This window comes from Lathyrus oleraceus, chromosome 5, assembly GCF_024323335.1.
Source record: "Lathyrus oleraceus cultivar Zhongwan6 chromosome 5, CAAS_Psat_ZW6_1.0, whole genome shotgun sequence".
NCBI lineage: Eukaryota > Viridiplantae > Streptophyta > Magnoliopsida > Fabales > Fabaceae > Lathyrus > Lathyrus oleraceus.
The window spans coordinates 33,848,759-33,872,420 of NC_066583.1; the positions used below are offsets into that span (position 1 = coordinate 33,848,759).

Sequence of the window (23,662 nt, forward strand, 5' to 3'; positions counted from 1 at the left end):
CGGAATAAAATCCAACATCAATGTAAAACATGTAACACAATACATGTAAATCATTCAACCACAAATATCAAATTAATTAAAACATTCCCTCCCGATGTTACATCTATCAGAGCATGACCCATAAGAAACTACTCTAGACTCCAAGCATAAGCTTCTACTCAACTCATTTCTCGTTACCTGAAAAATAGGCGTAAGGGTGAGTTCCTCAATCAATATAATAAGCATTATAGAACAACATGTAATGCCAAGTAATTAACACATTAATTCACCCTAATTAGACTACGCATTCAGCAACAGTAATATCCATTCAAACATCATACTCAACAGTACAATCTCCATCATATTAAATCATTAACAACCCAACACACAACACACATATGATACTGGAATACATCCATTCATATCATATGCCATACATTCATTATGCAATGAGACTCTATGCATGCGGTACCGACTATGTTGTGAACATATAGTTCAACCTCACCGTCCAAATCCAGGCACGGCTACCAAGCTCACTAGTCCCACTCATTTGAGACATAGTGACTCACTCACTAATTCCTCACCATGGGAATTAGCTACCACCCCAAATGGGCCATGATATGCACGCTAATCACCTAGCATGCAAACAACAACAACAATCAACATGATTTACTCACTAATTCCTCACCATGGGAATTAGCTACCACCCGAAGGCCACAATACGCATGCTAATCACCTAGCAATGCAACATCAACGATAATCAAGAATAGACACATGCTCACACTCTAAGCTATAGAATAGTCTATTCACAAATGCATACATTCACAACATCATGTATACCATTCCACATTATCAACACAATTTATCACAAAAGCATATCATATCATGCCAAACAACAACCACAATATTAGCACACTCCACTAATATCTATACTGCTCAAACAGCGGGAATTAGTCTCTATTACATCATAGGCCAACATAGGCCAACCCTCAAATAGGCACACAACATTACAATTAACATTTTTCCACTCTGCAACAGCGTTAACCGGTTAACGCCCTGGGTTAACCGGTTAACGCAGCACAACACGCCTTCTGTCTCAAAATTTAACAGTGTTAACCGGTTAACGCCCTGGGTTAACCGGTTAACGCAGCACAAACAGCCAAATATCAGAAATTACAACAGTGTTAACCGGTTAACACCCTGGGTTAACCGGTTAACGCAGACAAAACAGCACATATTCATAATCCAACACAGTGTTAACCGGTTAACACCCTGGGTTAACCGGTTAACGCAAGACAGAAGCTGTTCCTGCGCTAACTCAAGGCAGAATGCAGAATTCTCCGCATTTTCCGCCATTGGAGGACTTCCGGACCTCCGAATCCGATTCCGTAAAAAGCCATACGATCGGGGAATTACAACAGTCTCAATTACCGACTAAATTTCAACTTCTAACACGGTTCATCCAACAAAATTTCAGTATTCACAGTTCCCAATTAGGGTCAATCAACAGCTTATCACTACCCATGACATATTATCCCATAATACCCGTTAATTGACGATAAACCCCCCTTACCTGAGTTAATCCGGCGAATCTCTAAGCTCAAGCCCTTCCTTCTTCAACCTTCAGCCCTCGCTCTGTCTCTTTGCCCTTTTCCTCTTCTTTCACGATCGTTCTCTGTTTCACGTAAAACCTTGTTTTCCAAAATGAACTCTTTTCTCTTATTTCCCACTTATATATATTTTCCAAATAATAATAATAATAATAATCCAATAATAATAACAATAAAATTTCCAATTATTTAATTAAATTAATAAATAAATTATTAACTCAATTTAAATAATTATTTTATTATTATCGGGGTGTTACAATGAGCATCCTGAGTCCAAGTATCACTGGTCCTTGAATCTCTCTTCATCTCTTGTTGTAACCATCAACAACGTCTCTTCTTCTTCATGTTTCGCCAGCTTTGCATAAGTTTCTTGATTCTTCTGCTTTTCTGGGCAATCACTAGAATAATGACCATACTTCTGACAATTGTAACACTGAATGTGACTCTTCTCTGGATTTTGACCACCACCTATTCCTCTACCTGTAACACCACCTCTTTGGTTGCCTTGGTTCCAGGGTTTTCTCTGATTCAACCAGTTTCCTTCTTACCGATTTCGACCAGTCGAATTGTTGTAGCCTCCTCTGCCTTTGTTGTCATTCCAGCTTCCTTTTCCCTTTCTTTCTTTTGTTGATTGAGCTTGCAAAGCCATATCACTCTTCGACTTTCCTGCAGCTCTTTCAGCCATTCTTTGTTCATGATATTCAAGCGTCCCTTGAAGCTCTTCCTTTGTCAGTTTTGACAAATCATTCGACTCTTCTATGGCTACTACCACATGGTCAAACTTTGGAGCCAACAATCTCAAGATCTTTCCAACAACAGATCTTGACGTCAACACTTCTCCACATACCTTCATTTGATTCACCAATTTCGTAACCTTAGTGAAGAAATCAGTTATGCTTTCCTTGTCTTCCATCTGAAGCAATTCATACGTTCTTTTGTGAGTTTGTAACCTCGCCTCTTTCACCTTCTTCGCGCCTCCAAACGATTTCTCCAGAATTTCACATGCTTCTTTCGCTGACTTTACATCAACACATTGATGGAATATAAAGATAGCTTTATAATCTTTCTTCTTCAATTCTTTATGTAGTCTTTTCTTGATCTGTCGCGTCTTTTGCAAGCGTTACTACTCCTTCCTTCACAAGATCCCAAAGACCTTGATAACAAAACACAACCTTTATTTGCTTGCACCAATTCTCATAATTTTTGTACTTGAGAATCCGAAGATTTGCTGGAAAATGCTCGTTTGAATGATTCGTTGCCATGGTGATTTTCTTCCCATAAATCGTTTCAACCGGAGCTCTTGATACCAGATGTTGGAAATCCACCAAAACCTATGGAGAATTTCAATCAATCTTAATGAACAAGATTGTTATCACCCATACAATAACAATGAAAAGAATAACAATGGAGAAAGAAGAGAAAGTAAAGAACGATGAGAGAGAAGAAGAATTAAATTCTGCAGAGTTTCTCTCTGCCCACAAACTGTGGAAAACTTCTTATTCACTTTGCAACTGCAAAATACTGTGAATACAATATTATGAATGATATATTCACTTTATTACAAGAATAGGGGTTACTCCCTCTATTTATATATTTAGATTAACTTGGACCCCAAGCCAAAGCCCAAAACTATAAAAGCCCAAAATAGCTAACATCACTAAAATAAGCCTAAGTCGAAATCATGTGTGAAGCAACATACTTCGACACTTCAACACACTAACACAACTCAACATACTAGGTGGTCTGACACTTCCTTGTTCTGTCGAGCAGCCTGCTTCGACACAAGGAATTACAATTTAACAGATGTGTGGCCTATTAGTAAAAAAAACTCGAATAACTGTTTCATTCTCTATACATGTCCAAAATAAACTTAGAAAAAGCATGTTATCTAATCTTAAACTGCCTAAGAACCAAATCAATATTGATTGTTACAAAAGCTTTGACCACTGTAAGGGAGTCAGATTCAATCCAAAGTTTGGATCAACATTTCTCCTTTGTTATTTCAATACATATAAGAACAACACAAAACTCACAAAGTAGGGAATTCTTCCAAATTAGAGGCTTTGCAAAGGCCAAAGTAAACAGTCCACTGCCATTTCTGAATATACCACCACAACCTGCTGAAGTTGGATTTATAGTGAAGGCATCATCTACTTTGCACTTTATCCAATCAAAAGGAGGGAGGCACCATGTGAGTTTTTGATGGTAAAAGCTCTAAGAGAATGTATTAAAACATTGAAAGCCTTGATGATGGGAAAAATCACCCAAGAACCCTTAAATGTCGAATTTGGCATTAATGTCTGTTAGTGCTACATGTGCCATAATTTGAGAGCAGACAAACACCAAATGGATTTCTAGTTGTCCAAATACCATTAAGCAGAAACATGATAGAAGCTTTCAAAGTGATTGAGCATCATGGAGATCTGGTGTTGTTGTAGTAAACTGATAGGTCGTGAGTGAAATAAAAATGCAGATTATGCTTAATAGTTTTACTAACCCACCTCAAAGGCTAACAACAAAACTAGAATAAAAAATAGATGATGTGTTGATTCAGAGATCTTCTTGCAAATTGAGCACATGGAAGGAATAAATAAGCCCCTACTTTGAAGATATTCATCAGTTGGAAGTTTATTGTGCATTAACCTCTAAACAAGCAAAGACTTGTATGGTGAGATATTTGCATTAACCTCTACCACAATTGAAATAACAATGAGAAGATTCATTGATGAATATTGAAATTTGATCTGAAGATAGGATAAAATTATCCTACAAACAAAACATTGTGCCAAATCCAAACCTCTCTAACACTGTGAGAAGAAAAGCACAGTCTAATGTATCAAAAGCCTTATTGACATCCATTTTAATGGCTATATTACCACCAAATCTCTTTTTGCCCAAGAGATTAAAATCTTCAAAAGCCAGACATATATAGTCCTTAATGTTTCTCCCTCTGATGAAGCTTCTCTGCTCCTTGGAAATCAGGATGGGCTTGAGACTTGCTAATTTGTCAGCCAAGATCTTAATGATGATTTTGAAATTGAAATTTCACATTGCAACTGGTCTAAATTTATCAATTATGTTTGCATATTTTATTTTGGGTAGGAGGATGATGATAAAGCTAATATTGGCGTTTGGTAGGATCCACCCTGAAATGAAAAAGTGTAGAATTGCCTTACAAACATCCTCCTTGACAATGTTCCAATAGGTTTGATAAAAAAAATGCCTACAAGGCCATATGGACTAGGTGATATGTCTTTATTGATTTTAAACATTACATCATGAATATCTTCCATTGATGGGATGATAGTTAACAAGTTGTTCATGTTGTTAATTAGCAAAACAAGAATGGCCTCTTCTATTATAGATGTATCCTTACATGTAGCTACATGAGAAAACATGTTAGTGAAATAAGTCAAAAAATGGTTTGAGATTTCCTGAGGATCAATTATGACTACAATAGTGCAAATTTTCTTAGAGTTTTACTCTACCAGTAGAGAGTTAGATTGAGCAGTCAAGATAATGATTAATGGATCAAGTGTTTTCTCACAAATGCACCAAAGATTAGGATCCAAATCAGACGTAGAGTTTTAGTGTAAAAAGCTTAAGGCCTAAGCTAATAAATAATCTAAGGGTAAACTTGTCAAAACTCATTCATGGTGAGGTCCTCTTCAGAATTAACATTGTTATCTTCAACTTCAAATGTAGCATCCATAAAATCTGAGTCATCATATATGGATTCCCATTACTTTTAAATCCAGAGTTTTAGGATCACCTTCTTATATCTCAAAAATTACCTCTTTATTATCTTCATCACCCAAACCAATGATAATGCTTGCATTATTATCTCCTATATCTTTTACTCAGAAAATTACTATCAATTTATTCTCTCAAATTTGGCTTTCTTCAAAATTAGCATATTATACTCCCCCACCTACTACAAAATCTACTTTTATTATTAAAAATTCATCTGATTCTATTTTACCTTTGAAACCAAATGACTGACTTTCAGACGTCTCATTATTATAGATATTTCGAGAATTTTCCACCCGAGATTTTTCTTTTTACCAAAAGACTTTTTAAAGATCAGGGAATTTTATGAGTTCATTCTTATAGATACAAACTCTATATCTCTCACTCATAAATATGATGAGAATGATAAAATAAAAGTTAAGTTTTCAAAGTTTAAATTGTTAAAGTATTATCTCCGTCTGATTGGAAACTACCTCCAACAGAAGTAAAACATTTCTCGAGGTCTTATACCCCACAAACATTTAATTAACTTGGTTACATGGATGTTTGGTCTATATTTTGTTAGAATTTAAGCCTTTTAACCACATTTGGTTTATCTAGTTCAATAAAGATATATCATTAAACTTTCCTTACAAGTTTATCCAGTGGTTTCAGTTAATTGGACTCAATCTGGATATTTTCTCTGCTTATGCCTCCAAGGATTTTTTTCTTCTTTAAATACTACTTGTCCTCCAAAAAAGACATTGTTATCTTTTTGTTTAGCCTTTTGTATTACTTAGATTATCTCTTGGGCCTTTATTTTTGAGCAATTATGGCAGGAATGTCCCGCCCCTCAATTAGTAAGGAAGTTCCTATTAAATGGTGGATCAAATTTAATCCATAATTACTTTTTTCAATAAAGTTGGATGCTTGGTCCAAAGCCCATCCAACCCTTTATAAAAATCCCAGTATTATTTTAGAAGATACATCGTTCCTAATGGATCGATCCAAGCTATTATCCTTTTTGACTACTACTACAAATCACCAAGAACTTCTTATTAAAATGAAATAAGTTATGTCTGCTTTCTTATAAAGTGAAAGTGCTTCTAGCACCTCTGACCAGGCCAATGATAACGAAGATGACGACTACGTATTCTAGATCTTTATGGATAAATACTACTTTGAGGATTGCCTACAATTATTGGATAAGATCAATTACTTTATTGAAAATAAGATTCATCATTATCAGCATAAAAGGCTACATGTTATGTAACTTTACTTGTTTTGTCTTGTTGTAATCATGAAAGGCCGCGTGGGCATTTTTATCTTTGAATTATTTGGTTTTTGGTTCAATTATAAGGCTTTGTAAGCCACTTGTCTCTGTGTAGTTTTAAGTTGAACTTAATTTTCTTGAAGGATTTGTGGGTCATTCCCCACTATAAACCGGGATCAGTTTGTTAAGCAAGGGGCATTCAAAAACTGAGTCATTCAATTGAGAAACCTTGAGCATTCTAACTCTTGTAAGTATACCTTTCAAAAGGAATAATATTAATGTGCAATATGTCTTCAATAATTTCAACTTTAATTTTTACTCTGATTTCATAAATTATATTCTTGAAAAAATAATGCTATTATTCTCTTGTACAAAAAATAATATTACTAATCTTGATACTATTTTATAATATGTTATTATATTATAATGTATCTCACCTTAAGATTCACTTTCAAATCTATTTCGATCGTCTAGTATCATAGCCAAATTGGCGGTGAGGTGGTTACTTACATTATCTAATCATTTTTCTTAATTTTAATAGACTAGTTATTTTAAAGAGACTCTTATTTTACTGTTTATTTTCAATCATAACACTGAACTTTAAGTTTCTTTAAGGGTGTCTGTTGGTAGTAGTGTTTGGTCAAGGTCGTAAGTTCCGAGAAGTGAGGCAGTAAAATCGTTGGTGTAACACATTATAGTTACTATTAAGAAAACAAACAATGAGGAGATGAGAGATATGAGAGAAAGTAAGAAAACTAAAAAATAGACAGTACAATAAGGGAAAGTTAATTGAAAGGATATTATTTAGTAACCATGTCTTAAATCATAAAGGCTTTGAGCGAGTTAGATTGCAGTTCACGCAATAATATTAGTAACTGAACTTTAGTTTGTGCTACCTTAAATAACGATAAATTTGAATTACATCAAGATACTTTTCAAAACCAAGAATTAGAAATTCAGGAGATGGGAAATAGATTAGTAAACTGGTCTATACTAGTAACCAAATTAAAGAAAATCTATAAAATTAGTATTTTTGAATTTAAAAGTCAAAAGATTATTCATGCTACTGAATTTTCTACTTCCATTAGTAATAAGCATGAAACTATTAATTTTTTAAATAAGAAGTTATTAGAAAAAAAATTATAGAGATGGTTATCAATATATCCATCTAGGATTAATTCAGATAGCTATAAAAAATTACATAAATTAGGGTTAAACACCCATATTCTGTTAGTTTTACGAGACACCAGAATTAAAGACTTTCACAATTTGATTATTGATATAGTTGAATAAAACCCTAATGATGGTCCAATCTACTTTAACTACCATCACAATTACTCTATGAGCTTAGCTAATGAATTCATCAAGATATCATTAGTTAGATATGTTCAAGGTTTAAGTGACAACTTCAATCCTAGAGTTGCCAACATAGACGTTATTAGTAGAATTACCTACAAAGTCTCTAATGTTAATTACGATTTTAAATCGCTTAAAACTACTTCAAGGAAAAAAATATATATTATTGGAGAAAATCTTAGTAGGTCTAATGTTATGACCCCAAAGGTATTAACTGCTTTAGATATAATAGAAAAATTTCTTCAATAATGGATATTACAATATATGGTTAAATATGAAAAGATTGAAGTCAGATCCATAAGAGATGTTATTCAGGATATTGATGGATTAGTCATGATTAGGATGAATATAAGTCAATCATATCAATATCATCAGTCTAGCAGTATTGGGTCATAATCCAGTGATAGACATTTTGTTGATTCAATAATTAGGGTAAATCTTGCAGGAGTATACAATTCTCTAACCAATATACATTGAGAGAAATTCTAGGTCACCCTCTCCAACCGAATCACAAATATTAGGTGTAATTACGAGTGAAGAACCCTTTTTCATAGATGATGACGCGGAAACATATCATATAATTTAACTCGATTTGCATGTGTTTTAATGTCATTTTTATGGATTTTTGTAGTATTATTCTGGTAGTGTATGTCTATTTCAGGTACTTAGTGTTTGGAAGCTTTCACGCGACAAAACTGCAAAAACAGGAAGAAAAAGCAAGATTTATGCTGTCATGATGGATCCATTACCAGCATGACGGTCGTCACCATCCCTAGGAAGTCAATTCATCACAAAAAGTCAACAAAATGAAGAAGAATTGTTTGAGCTAGATGATGGACGACCAATCATGAAGAAAACGACTGTCACTTGTATGATGGACGGAACGTCATGGTAATGGACCCGAAGTGTAAACTATAAATAGGCCCTTAGAACTCCATTTTCAAAATCCGAGCTTTGTATTAGTTATAAAATATTGTGTAAAAGTGATAATTGCTCACATTGAGTCATTATTGCAATTTTAGTTTTAAGGTTGGGGCAAATCTTCCTATCATTGTGTACCTACTACTTTAATCTTGCCGACATAATTTTTCTACATTTATTATCCAGTTCCTACTTTCTTTTATTATAACGTAGTTTCATGCATGCTTATTTTAATGTTTATTATGAACATAAATACATGTTGTATGTTTCCGTCACTACATGGAATGAGCTGAAAAAATCTTTCCTTGCTCGATACTTTCTGTAACACCCTTCTAAAATACCCCAAATGTTTAATTAAAATCACAAAGGTAAATCAAAGTAAACATGCAATCAAGGGTGTCACACAATTATTTCACACCAATCACCATAATATTTAGTCATGCTCATTATTTAATTCAAAACATAAGGTATTGCATATTACGCAGCGGATAGAGATCAAATCGATCATTCAAAACATGTATCATATTACATGTAAAATGGTTCACAACCAATCAATAAAATATTCAAAACATCCCATCCCGATGTTACATCTATCAGAGCATGACCCACTAAGGAACTACACTAGACGCCAAGCACTAGCTCCTACTCAATCACTGCTCGTTACCTGAAAAATAGTTGTAAGGGTGAGTTCCTCAATCGATATAATAAGCATTATAAAATATCATGTAATGCTAAGTAAATAACACATTTCATCACCCTAATCATAACACACATCAGTAACGGCACACCAACTCAAACATCATACTCGACGGTAACATAAAGCATATGTACAATCTCAATTCATACTCAACATCAACACAAAACACACGTACAATATTGGAATACATCCATTCATATTATACGCCATACATACATTATGCAATGAGACTCCATGCATGCGGTACTGACTACTCTTGAACATATAGTTCAAGCTCACCGTCCAAATCCAGGCACGGCTACCAAGCCCACTAGTCCCACTCATTTGAGACCTAGTGACTCACTCACTAATTCCTCACCATGGGAATTAGCTACCACCCCAAATGGGCCATGCTATGCACGCTAATCACCTAGCATGCAAACATCAACAACAGTCCAAAATGACTAACTCACTAATTCCTCACCATGGGAATTAGCTACCACCATAAGGCCACAATAAGCATGCTAATCACCTAGCAATGCAACATCACAACAATAATCCACAATGGACCGATGCTCACTCTCTAAGCCATAAAACAGTCCATTCACAACACATGCATAACATACACATTCACAACATTATGCATACTATCATACATTATCAACACATGTATCAACACATCATATCATGTCAATAATTAAACACAGTATTAGCACACTCTACTAATACCTATACTACTCAAATCAGCGGGAAATAATCCCTACTATATCACACACCGATATAGGCAACCATCAATTAGGCACACAACATTTTAATTAACAATTTTTCCACTCTGCAACAGTGTTAACCGGTTAACGCCCTGGGTTAACCGGTTAACGCAGCACAAACACACTTTCTGGCAAAACGCAACAGTGTTAACCGGTTAACGCCCTGGGTTAACCGGTTAACGCAGACAAAACAGCAGATTTACACAATTCAAAACAGTGTTAACCGGTTAACGCCCTGGGTTAACCGGTTAACGCAAGACAGAAAGCTGTTCCTGCGCTAACGCAAAGCAGAATGCAGAATTCTCCGCATTTTCCGCCGTTGGAGGACTTCCGGACCTCCGATTCCAATTCCGTAAAAAGCTCTACGTTCGGGAAAACACGACTCACACAATTACGGATTCAATTACGGTCTTTAACACAGTTTATCCAACGTAATTTTCAGCATTTCCAATCCCAATTAGGGTCAATTCAACGGTTTATCACTACCCATTACATGCTAACCCATAATACCCATTAAACGACGATAAACCCCCCTTACCTGAGTTAATCCGGCAAACTCTAAGCTCCAAGCTCTTCTCTTCTCCAACCTTTGCTCTCTGGTTCTTCCTCTTTGCCCCTTTCTCCTCTTCTCTGCAGCTTCTCAGTTTTCACGTAAAACCCTTTTTCAAAAAAAAATGAAAACTCTTTTTCCTTATTCCAACTTATATATATTTTTCCAATTTATATTATTATTCCAAACTAATAATAATAATCCAATAATTCCAATTATTTAATTAAATTAATAAATATAATATTAACTTAAATTAAATAATTATCTTATTTTTAAATCGGGGTGTTACACTTTCCACTGGGCAAAACAGTGTAGCTAAGGAACCAGATAACCTACTTTAGGCAGAATGATGGAGAATTGCTTTTCGAAGCTTGGAAACGATATAAGGAAATGATACTAGCATGCTTACACAATGGGCTAGAAAAGTAGTTAATTATTCATACATTTTATAACAATTTTCTCTATAATACGATAATGACCATTTATGTCACCACATGTAGAGCTCTTATGAATACAACTTTTGTTGATGCCTACGCTCTGATCGAGAGTATGACTCAAAATCACTATCAATGGGGAAGCAAACGTGCTCCCGTTGAAAAGACACAACCTAAAGGCAGTATGTATGAGGTGAGCAGTTTCGATCATATGAACGCTAAAGTAGACACTTTCACTCAAAAGGTCAAAAACATAACACTCACCCCTGCAACTACCGTAGATGTCGTGACTCCAAACTGTGAAATTTATGGAGTCCCTGGACATGTCACTGCTGACTGTCAGTTATTAGTCGAGCCTACCCCATACTAGGTTAATTATGCGCAAGGAAATCCCTACTGAAACACGTATAATCCTGTATGGAGAAATCATCCAAATTTCTCCTACAAGAATAATAATACACTGTTTGCACCTAGCCTTGCACCCACCATTACCCTTATCTTCAAAAATGATAAAGGAGCCCATGTTACTTCTGTTGCCCCCAAAAACTCTAACTTGGAACTAATGATGGAAAACTTCGCCTTGTCTCAAACTTAGCAAAATAAAGATTTTATGAACCAGGATGTTAATACCAATGGTTTGATTAAGCAATTGGCCAACAAAGTGGGCGTTATGGTTATTCACAACAAAATTCTAGAAACCCAAATTTCTCAATTGGCCAAGCAACAAGTTGCTACCTCTACCCCGGGTGGAATATTTCCTGATCAACCGCAACCTAATCTTAAGGGACACACTAACACCATAACACAGTGAAGTAGAACGAAGATATAAGGCCTCATTGACAAGAGAGTTTGAAACCATACTGTAGAAAGGATTGTATAGAAGGATTCAGAGAAGGTCACTGATGAAAATACCGAAAGAGAACCACTAGTAGTAGACCATGGATAGTCGTCAAAAGCTAAAGAGGTAGAAGAAAAGGAATAACCATATGTACCTCCTTATCCTTATAAGTCACATATTCCTTACCCTTAAAGACTTGTAAATTCCAAAACCGAGGTATAATTTAAGAAGCTTGTTGAGCTCCTAAAAACACTTTCCGCCCCAAATTAACCAAATGCCTTCGTATGCTAAATTTCTGAAAGAAATCCTAACCAATAAGAGGAAGCTCGATGAAGATGGAACTGTAGTGCTAACTGCAGTGTGTAGTGCTATAATCCTCAATAACTTTCCACCCAAAATTAAAAGACCTAGGGAGTTTCTCAATTCTTGTGTTATACGTAAATTCATCATCGACAAATCGTTATTCGGTTTAGGAGATAATGTTAGTCTGATGCCTCTTTCCATCTGCGAGAGGCTCAATTTAGGAGATTTAAAACCAACAAAGATGTCTCTTCAATTGTCTGATCGATCAGTAAAATACCCAATAGGAATACTGGAAGATATCCCAGTAAGAATCGGCCAGTTGTATGTTCCTACAAACTTTGTAGTAATGGACATTAAAGATGACTCTCACATCTCGATCTTCTTAGGTAAACATTTCTTAACTACTGCAAGTACAATAATATATGTAAAGAGAGGAAAGCTTACCTTCGAGGTTGGTGAGGAAAAGATCAAGTTCATATTTCCCAGTTCATGAAAAGCCCATGCTATAGACTACATGTGTTACTTTGTAGACATGATAAATTAGTTCTTAAAGGAATTGTCGTTAGAAACACCACCGATGGTAGAGTTGGTTGTGCCTCCGACACCGACAACAAAAGCAAAGGAAGATGAGGCGAAGATTTATTTAGATAAAGGTTTAGAATAATGCCTCGCCCTTACTCCTGATCCAATGCCTGACTCATAGAAACTGAAAGTTGAGCTTAAAGAGTTGTCTCAAAACCTTAGATACGAGTTTCTAGATAGTGAGCTTAACCGACATGTCATAGTAAATTCCAATCTAGGTAAAGATAAAATTGAGAAACTCTTTTTTGCTTTAAAAACATATCCCGAGGCGATAGGAAAATTAGTGGAAAAACTTGCTACTTGACAATGTCTTGGTGATCATATCAGCAACATTGTCATTAGTCGAAATCTCCAGCACTTGGACTTCTCCATACTTAATTATCTCTCCGCCGAAGTGCAGCCTTACATCGATATGCTTGGTTCGCTTGTGATAGGCTGAATTCTTCGACAAATGTATTGTACTTTGACTATCACATTTAATAGTGGTAACTCGACCTTATTCTAAAGGCATGTATGCAAATCCTACTGGAGAACAAGGTGCGATGTTAGGTAAATTCTTATCAAAGTTCTTTTTATCTACATAATTTACTTCCACCATAAAATAACCCTGATCTGCCTCTATGTTCTCCACAATTCCATCATCCCTCCATATTGAAATTCTCTTATGGAGCGATGAGGACACAACACCTGTGCCATGGATCCACTCCCGGCCTAAGAGTATATTTAACTTGCCTTTGATGTTATCACCATAAAAACAGTGGGTCAATTTATTGACCCAAATGTCAAGTCGACCTGTATAACGCCCATGGTATGCCCCGTCTCACCTCCATAATTTGATAGCACCATGTTGTGTGGCCTCAGATCAATATCATATTTTCCTATTTTCCTTAACAAAAAATGAGACATTAAATTGACTGCAGCCGCTCCATTGACCAAAATATTATTAACTGTAGTATCTTCGACTTTGCCTCTTATGAAAAGAGGCTTCAAGTGACTCTTCATTACCTCATGTGGTTTCACAAAGAACACATTTTTCTCCTTGATGCAACCATTATTCATCATGAAGTAGTACACAGATTTATGCCTCCCTATTTCTTCCTTATCACAATCCACCAGTTCAGTTACTTCTATGATACAGTCGTACTCCCTTAGAAGCATATAGCCACATTACATATGACGGCGAAATCGTCCTCCGACCCTTAATCAAAATTTTATGTCACCAACTCGTCGCTTTGAGCGGTGCCTCATCCTTCGCCTTTCCTTTTAACTTAACTAGCCTGGAGGAAAACAATTGCCTTCCAACTGGTTTCTTGACTTGGTCACTAATTTGGGTTTAATATGGTTTGTTGCTACTCGACTCAACAACCTCCTTCTCCTCTTTATTCTTCCTATAGAACCTCTTCCACTGGGTCCTCGACATTGGATTTTTTCCTTTGTAGTTGCTAGGCCCATATGAATGTTTCTCTGACACCTGAAACTTCTCTTGATAAGTGAGTGAGGAACCTCTACCCATTTCAAAATTCTTCCCTTTCTGATGGCCAGATCCCTCGCCTGCAGATCGCACTTGTAATACCTTACTTCCAGATTCAAATAAATAAAATATAAATAATTAAATCAAGTAGGATGTCGCATCCACATAATTTGAAGTTTAAAAAGTTTACTTTAACTCATATAGATCACATTGTTACGACATAATTAAAAACAAATTTTGTTTGGCATCCAAAGCCTCATCCAAACATCCAAACAATAGTAGTTTAAAACAACAATCCTTATTATTTAAAGATATGTAACATGAAAAACACATAGGTAAAATAACCTCATGGACAAAACAACCTCAGTGTTATGTATCAGAGTGACTCTACTAGAAGACCCGACCAATAGCAACATATCATACACTATCAACTACTTAGGTACCTGATTTTCTATACTCCAAAGGAGTACATACGCAACAAACAAAAAAGGGGTGAGAAATACATTAATATAATTAATCGGTGCATAACATGCTAAGGATAGTATTCATGCGTAATGCACCACAATCATTCACAATCCATATTCTCACCATAATTAAACACCACACGATATAATGAAAATGCAATGAGACTCCATAAGTCGACCCAATGCATGTTATACCAATTGTTTATCAACAATTCATCATACGAACCAGACCCCCTTCGGAATCCTAAAATTCCCCTTTGAAGTTCTGGATAAGTTTCACGTTCCCCTTCGAACTTAAATTTATCTCCACCAACTTAACAATTTATGAATGCATGACATGGAAAAAAATGCAACTGAAACACTTGTCATTATTCGTATCGTGATCCACAATCTATCATATAGCTACAACCATGCAATACATAATCCACTCTTTTGGATTATCATAATCACAAGTGAACAAACAATTCAAATGATTCACCATGTCACAACAATTTGTCGATACGAACTTCGTTATGATTAATTCTAACACACGCAAATATTATAATACATCGTGGTCCACCATTTATCACTCAATACACTTATCTAATACGTAGTCCACCCTTCTGGACTACCACTAACATCATTAACACACACACAAATCATTCGTGACATAACAATTAAATTACCGATATGGACTTCATTCATATCTATCAGATTTTTACACTTCCTACCATCTATTCTAACCCTCTGATAAATCCATTAAAATGATTTTCCCTTGAATCAAAATTTTAGTTCTCCCTCTTAGCTAACCAACGCACCAAACCCTACCTTAAAACGTGATACGAGTCAAAAGTTATGACTAAAACCGTATAAAGGATTTTTAAAAAATGATGTTGTTTGGAAGGACTAAAAGAGTACGAACCCAACACATCCCAAACCCCAATTTCCATCCTATAAACATCCCTCACAATATTTTCAAGGATTTTCATCATCAACCATGTACATATATCAACAATTCATTCGCCAAACACCAATACATCATCACTTTATAATTTCCCATAATTTGTTCATCATGTTCATATCCCCAAAACCCTTATTCCATGATTATGACATAAAAAATCAACAAGCATCATTACATCAAATTCATACAACAATCAAGGATTTATATATAACAATTACAATATAATCATCTAATTATACAAACATTGCAAACCACCAAAAATTTCAATCAAAAACATGGTAAAGAGTAAACCTAAGAGGGAAGAATCACTATCCTCTAATGGATATACACCCTTATAAGAATGATTTTTCTCCCCCTTTACCTTAGATTGTTAAGCTCCAATTTTTTACAATGGTGATTTTCTTAATCCTCCTAACTTTTCCTCTTCTCTTCCTAGCTCTCTTTTCCCCAAGTTTTCACGTATTATGTGTCGCATCCGCGAAAAACAACCGGCGGGAAAAACAAAACAAACAGAGCCGCCACCGTGCGTTATTTATCCCTAAAGAGGGAAAGGAAACGCTCGAAGTAAACCTGGAAAAGACATGGTCTCGCGACCAAAAAGAGAGATGGGATCGGGAGTCGGTTATACGAAGGGAAGGTATTAGCACCCCTACGCATCCATCGTACTCGACGGGATCCACGCTCAAAAGAATAGAAGAAAGGTTGCTAAAACACTGCTCAAAAGAATGCACACACATACTAGAACAAGACACAGATGGAAAAAGAGGGGAACGGGCTCGCTAGGATATCGCATCCTATGCCTACGTATCTCATCTGGAATGAGAATCAGAGCTACCGTAGTTCGGCTCACGCACGCCAAACAAAACACAAACAGGAAACCGACTGCCAATCGCTGGGCTTACGTCAGACTCCACACAAACAGGCAAATATGGAAACCGAATGCCAATCGCTGGACTTACATCAGACTCCGAACCAACAAACACACACAGGAAACCAACTGCCAATCGCTGGACTTACGTCAGACTCCACACAAACAAACACCAATAGGATACGGAATGCCAATTGCTGGTCTTACATCCATCTCCTAACACACACAAGAAGGTTAACCAACAAACAAGTTAATAGGGAGTCTGGCACTCGAGCCTAATAACTGTCAAGCAAACACACACAAAAAGAAAAAGGGTGCCCGGAGAGATCCCGTACGATCTCCTGCCTACGTACCTCATCTGGTATGAGGATCAGGGCAACGTAGTTCCCCTTAACAGGGGAGAAACTTTCTCCTAACCAGAGACTGGGAAATGACAAACTAGAAGGTAGACTGACTCGAGCCTAATAGTTATCATGCACATCCATCATGGTCCTAGGTTCAGGTTTCTATCTAACTTGCACAGGCAATAAGCTATCCTAAACAGCACAGGCAAAGTTATACAAGCACAAAAATCAAGCACACACACTATATGCAAACAATTAGGCTCATACTGAAGGTGAGAAAAACAAGAAAGGGGGGGTTTGAATTGTTTGGAAAAATAAACGCTTTTTCAAAATGAAAACCACACAATGATTTTATACTGGTTCGCTTATAACACAAAGCTACTCCAGTCCACCCGGCCAAGGTGATTTCGCCTTCAACAAGGACTTAATCCACTAATCTTGAAAGATTACAAACAACGTCTAAGAGAAAAAATCTCTTAGTCCTCTCAAGTATACAGACTACACAGAGTCACTTGAGGAAATCAACAAACAAATAAATGAAAGATTAATGTAATCTAGAATGCTTCTAAGAAAGCAGATATTACAATAGTAAGAACAAGAGTTTTTCACGTAATAAGCAAAAGCTTCGTGAAGATCTTAGAGAGCAAGAGTGTTTTTCTTGAGTGTTGATGTTTCAGTATAATTTTGGCTTGTTGGCTAATACTTGTGTGTCCTGAATGTTGATTTGCAGTCCTTTATATATAGAAGTGAGGTAGTAATTGAAACTGGTGGATATTAAGATGAATTTACGCCATCACTTAAATAGCTTCTGCAGGATAACTTTCTCTCCTTGAAATGACTACTTACCACAAGTAGTATCTTCTTTATTGAAATTGGAGATTAACGTCTCTTTCTTAATTAGGAAAACCATTTGCAAATCTTTACTTGACTTTAACGTTACTCTTTCATGATTAGCAATACCATGCTCAGAGTCTTCAAGTATCTGAGAATCTTGGAATCTTGCTTCTGATGTAGATCTCTTTTGAGTTCTGATGGATTTCTTCAGATAGCGCTGAGAGTTTCTGAAGTTAGACAAACGTTGTTCAGAGTCAGAACTTCTAGAGCGTATTCTTGTTCAGATGCTTCTGATGTATTGCTCAGAGTTAGACTTTCTTGAACGTGTTTCCACTTCAGATGCTTCTGATCATTTGATAATTTGTATCTGATCTGGTTTTGTATCTGATGACATCATCAGATTTCTTCCTTCTTTCTTTAGAACCCTGCACACTTAGAAACTTTTCGTTAGGGTGCCATTTTTGGTTTCATCCTTTGTTATCATCAAAATCAAGGAATCTGTTGTAGAACAATTTTTGTTCTTACAATCTCCCCCTTTTTGATGATGACAAAACAAACTTTAATTAGCAGATGAAACGTGAATAATATCAGATCAGATAGACAGAAGCTCCCCCTGAGTTAGTGCTAGGGAGTTCAGAAGTTCTTACCAGAGCTTCTAAGTAAAGAGGTTTCTGAAACTTTCTGCAATTTCTTAAGTCCAAGTTAGATAATTTTATTTTAAGAGAAATATGTTGCAGAATGCTTAAGGTATTAGACAATATTTTCATCAGAGCTATTAATGACTTCTCCCCCTTTTTGTCAGAATCAAAAAGACATAGTAAAAAATAAATAATGGAAGAGAAAAACATTGTATTAAAATAGAAGCACAAAGGCAACAAAAAAAATAAGAAAACATCAGATCCAGAGAAGGCAAGAAACAGAAACAACAGGCAAGCAAAAAAAATAAAATCCTAAGTGCCTAGGGGTTCGGAGGCAGAGGCATTCTCTGAAGCAGCATTGCAAGCATGTTCTGGATGTTGTCGTTGACAGTATCTTGCTTGTCCATTCTGGCCCGGAGTTCATTCTGATCTTGCTTAAGTTCTTTCAGAGTCTGAAGAACCATAGGGATCACAAAAGAGGACTCCCCCAGAGTCAGAGCCTGCTGAGCTTCAGCTTCAGCAGCAGCTTGTGCTTCTGCATCCGCTAGAGCCTTAGCTAGCTTCCTTTTCCCTTAGGATTTCAGCTTGACGAGCTTTTTCTTCTTCTTCCAGTCTTCTTGCTTCTTCTTCAGCTTCCTTTGCCAATCTCTCTTCCTCTAGCCTTCTAGCTTCAGCTTCTCTGGCTAATCTCTCTTGGAGTCTTGCCTCAGCATCTCTGATGTAGCCATTTCTGACTTGTTCAGAGATACTCTTCAGCCTAAAAGCCTCAGAGGTCATCCAGCCAATGACTCTGTTCCAGTGTGTCCTTACAGATTCAGGATCATCACTGACTTCAGAGTTAGTGGTCAGAGACTTGACCTTTTGTACTGAAGCCCCTGCTACCAGCATGATGGATTCCTCAAGGGTAGGTACAGAAAGGTCAGGTTCAGAGGTAAGAGGTGGAGATGTTGGAGGGCTGAGATTTAGAGTTAGAGGTTCTGGTTCAGTTTCTGATTCAGGATGAGGTTCAGATGTTTGGGGTGAAGCGTAAAGAGGATTTAAATCTAAAGGTTCAGTTTCAGTTTCAGATTCAGGTGCAGCAGAGGTGTTTGTGGGTTGATAACAGAAGTGGGATGGTCAGAGGGTTTGTTTCCAGAAGGTTGGATTTCAGAAATAAGGGTAGTTGTTTGTTGTGGTGGTGAAGTTATTTCAGGTTCTGTTGGTTGTTGTGAAGCGAGTTTTTGAGCAAAAATTTGAGCTATGGTTGGGGAGTCAGAGTCAGAGAATTCTGGGTCAGAAGAGATAGAAACATAAGGGGGTGAGTCTGGTGCTGAGGATGATGAAGATGAAGTGCTTTGGTGGGTTTGTGCAGGTTTAGAGGGAGGTATGAAAGTACGGGCGATATTTAAAACTGGTGTAGGCTGAGAGGTTCTGATGATTGAAGGTGGGATTTCAGAGGTTGTATAGATGGGATTAGAGGGAGGAGTAGAGGAAACCATCGAAGGTACAGAGGTAAGGGGAGGAACAAACATACCAGTAGAAATTTGCAGAGGAGCTGGAGATCTGCTTCCAGAGGATTCTCCAAGTCTTGCCTTCTTTGCCTGTGATGTTATCTTCTTCTCAGAGAGACCTCTCTTGTATCTGACGAAGTCTTCTTCTGAATCTAGACAATCGTCGAGGCTGAAGTCAGAGATGTCAACACCTTCATCCAGCAGACGATTAAGATAGATGGCAACCGCATCTCTGGGTTCGTTCTTGAAGAACCTGGCAAGGCCATGAGGCATCTTCCTCTGATCTTTCAAACAATCCCAGGATGTGTCCAGAGTGGGTCTGACTTGAATCTTCTTAATTATCCCCATACTCTTGAGATTTCTGGCATTCAGAGGCTTCCCAACATCTATTGCCAGATCATCCATCAGTTTGGTCTTCTCTAGATGATCTACCAGTCCATTTTCAATGAAGACATCAGATAGCAATCTTCCTAGAGGGATGTAGGATCTGGGCTTCATGTTGTTTCTGGTTTCTCTGACAGAATCTCTCAGATATCTGAAAAGGAGAGCAGGGAGGCAGATCTTCACACCCTTCTGAATGCAATACAGAATGCATTTCTGGTCTGCATTGATGTAGTCAGAGGAGTTAGAGGCTGGACGGTGGTGAATAGTTCCCAGAATGATCTTCAGCCACACTCTGAGGTTCTGATGCAGCTCTTTGTTCTTTGAAGGATTTCCTTCAGTGTTGGGTTTGAAGATTGTTGGATTGATTACATCAGTAATGCGCTTTGACCTAGGAGGGATGTTGTAAATCCTTTTTCCTCCAGCTCTCTCCATGTTCAGTAAGGAGGCAATTGATCCTTCAGTAATAACAATTTTTACCCCCAGAACATAGGAGACGATGAAGTGGTCATCTGCATCTGCAAATCTCCAGAACTCCTTGATGAGAAGAGGGTAAACAGGACCATAAAGCCTTTGGAAGTAGTTTTCCCATCCTTGTTTGCGAAGCTCTTCAGTAAGATCAACGCCATTTCTCTTCAAGTTGTCGAAATCAACTAGTGATTCACACAACACGTCCAGTCCTTCAAAAGGGTTGAAAGGTTAATATGTTGTTCACGGTCAAGAACATGGGGTTCTTTGTAAACAGGGGTGATGGTGACGCCTGTAACCGTTGGTGTTGGAATGCTTGAGGTTTGAGCAGTAGAGCTTGATTCCATTTCTTGAGAGAAGTTAAAGACTTGTTGTTGTTGAGCGTCCATGGTGAAGGAGAAGAAGATTGATGAAGATGAAGAGCTTTCAGAGAATGCTTGAGAGAGGTTTAGGGTTTTAGAGTGAGTGAGAGTGATAAGTGTGTGAAATGTGAGAAAAGTGTTTATATACTCTAAGTAAAACACATGCAAAACGACACATTAAATTGCGTTAGCACAACGCTCAAGTAAGCACGCTTGGGGGAAAAATGATTACAGCTAACTAATGAATGTCTAATCCCACAGTACACACACTGCTCGAGGAGAACTCAAACGTCTGCCTTTTGAATTTCTTTTGACAGCTGTCTAGAAGTTCTAAGGTTAGACGCTCAGAGCTCCACGTGTTGATGTATCTGATCTTCAGGAATACCAAGGGGTTTGTTCTTGGAGATTTCTAACTCAGATATCTTCTTAACTGGTAGAAGTATCAGAGTCAGAGGCAGAAGTGCATTTGTTTTTATCAGAGTCTCATTTTACATTTTCAGATGCCATACTTTACTCAGGGCAATTTTTAATGTTCAGATGTTCTAAGATAAAAAGAAATCTATCTTCAGCTAGAGGCTTAGTAAAGATATCTGCCCATTGATGTTCAGTATCAATGAACTTCAATGTTACTATCCCTTTCTGAACATAGTCTCTGATAAAATGATGTTTTATTTTAATGTGTTTGGCTCTGGAATGTAGAATGGGATTCTTACTTAAACAAATAGCAGCAGTATTATCACAAAAGATAGGAATGTTACTCTCAAAGATTTGCAGATCTTCTAACTGATGCTTCATCCAGAGCATCTGAGTTGTGCACAGTGACGCTGAGATATATTCTGCTTCTGCAGTTGATAGAGCAATTGTTGATTGTCTTTTGCTAGCCCAGGATATCAGATTGTTTCCCAGAAGCTGGCAATTTCAAGAAGTGCTTTTTCGTTCTATTCTATCTCCTGCATAATCTGCATCACAATAACCCGAGAGTCTATACTCTGATGTTTTCTCATACATCAGGCCCAGGTTAGGAGTTCCTTTCAGATACTTAAGAATTCTTTTAACTGCTGTTAAATGAGATTCTCTAGGATCTGATTAGAATCTGGCACAAAGACAGACACTAAAGAGAATATCAGGACGAGTAGCAGTCAGATAGAGAAGAGAGCCTATCATACCTCGATAGAGCTTCTGACAAACCTTGTTGCTTACCTCTTCCTTTTCAAGAATGCAAGTTGGGTGCATGGGAGTTTTTGCAGAGTTGCATTCAGTCATGTCAAACTTCTTCAGAACGTCTTTAATATATTTACTTTGATGGACGTACGTGACTTCTGGAGTTTGATTAATTTGAATTCCCAGAAAGAACTTTAGTTCTTGCATTAAACTCATCTCAAATTCTGCCTGCATTAACTTAGAAAATTCTTGGCAAACAGAGATATTAGCAGAACCAAAAATAATATCATCAACATAAATCTGGCATATCATGAGATCATTATTAAGGTTTTTACAGAAGAGTGTAGAATCAACTTTCCCTCTGATAAAATTTTGTTCCAGAAGAAAATTGCTTAATCGTTCATACCAAGCTCTGGGAGCTTGTTTAAGTCCATATAAGGATTTCTTAAGTTTAAAAACATGTTCTGGAAAATTTGAATTTTCAAAACCTGGAGGTTGATTGACATACACTTCTTCTGAAATATAACCATTAAGAAATGCACTCTTGACATCCATTTGATATAATTTGATAGAGTGATTAATAGCAAAAGATACAAGAAGACGAATAGATTCTAACCTTGCGACTGGAGCAAAGGTTTCATTATAGTCAATACCTTCTTGTTGATTGTAACCTTGAGCTACCAGTCGAGCTTTGTTTCTGACAACTTCTCCTTTCTCGTTCAGCTTGTTTCTGAAAACCCATCTGGTTCCAATGACATGAGTGCCTCTGGGTTTAGGAACGAGATCCCAGACATCATTCTTTGAGAATTGATCCAATTCTTCTTGCATAGCTGCCACCCAGTCGTTATCCTGAAGTGCTTCATCACAAGACGTAGGCTCAATCAGAGATACTAGTCCTAGAGGAGTATCTTCAGAAGTCCTGAAGGTAGATCTGGTTCTGACAGGTTCGTCCTTGTTTCCCAGAATCAAATCTTCAGATACATTGATACGACTTTTGACTTTCTTTGGGATTTCTGGAGATTTAATTTCTTCAGAGTTCTGAGTGACAGTTGCTTCTGGAGTTTTATCAGATTCTACAAGAGTGATTTCCAAATCTGCAAACTTTTCAACTAGCTTTGACTTTTCAGGGTCAAGCTTATCATCAAATCTGACATGAATTGATTCTTCCACAATTTTGGTTTCTGTGTTGTATACTCTGTAGCCTTTAGAGCGTTCTGAGTATC

The 23,662-nt window shown here is 36.9% G+C and overlaps 1 protein-coding gene and 1 long non-coding RNA gene across 2 annotated transcripts; both read left to right on the plus strand.

Annotated features, from left to right (window-relative positions):
• The first annotated feature begins 6,691 nt into the window (after positions 1-6,691).
• On the plus strand, positions 6,692-9,053 carry LOC127084417 (uncharacterized). The gene is made up of 2 exons (XR_007788709.1): positions 6,692-6,838; positions 8,609-9,053. It is a non-coding gene; the product is annotated as an uncharacterized LOC127084417 (long non-coding RNA).
• A 3,354-nt stretch (positions 9,054-12,407) lies between these two features.
• LOC127078582 (uncharacterized) lies at positions 12,408-13,100 on the plus strand. Its single transcript, XM_051019024.1, has 2 exons — positions 12,408-12,887; positions 12,981-13,100. The coding sequence occupies exons 1-2, from the start codon at positions 12,408-12,410 to the stop codon at positions 13,098-13,100; spliced, it is 600 nt and encodes a 199-aa protein (XP_050874981.1).
• Positions 13,101-23,662: the final 10,562 nt, after the last annotated feature.

Excerpts from the sequence above, each read along its gene's own strand:
- LOC127078582 (XM_051019024.1), top strand. The coding sequence starts at position 12,408 with ATGCCTTCGTATGCTAAATTTCTGAAAGAAATCCTAACCAATAAGAGG. Across the intron at positions 12,888-12,980 it reads GAGGAAAGCTTACCTTCGAG|TTCTTAAAGGAATTGTCGTT; the intron begins GTTGGTGAGGAA and ends ATGATAAATTAG.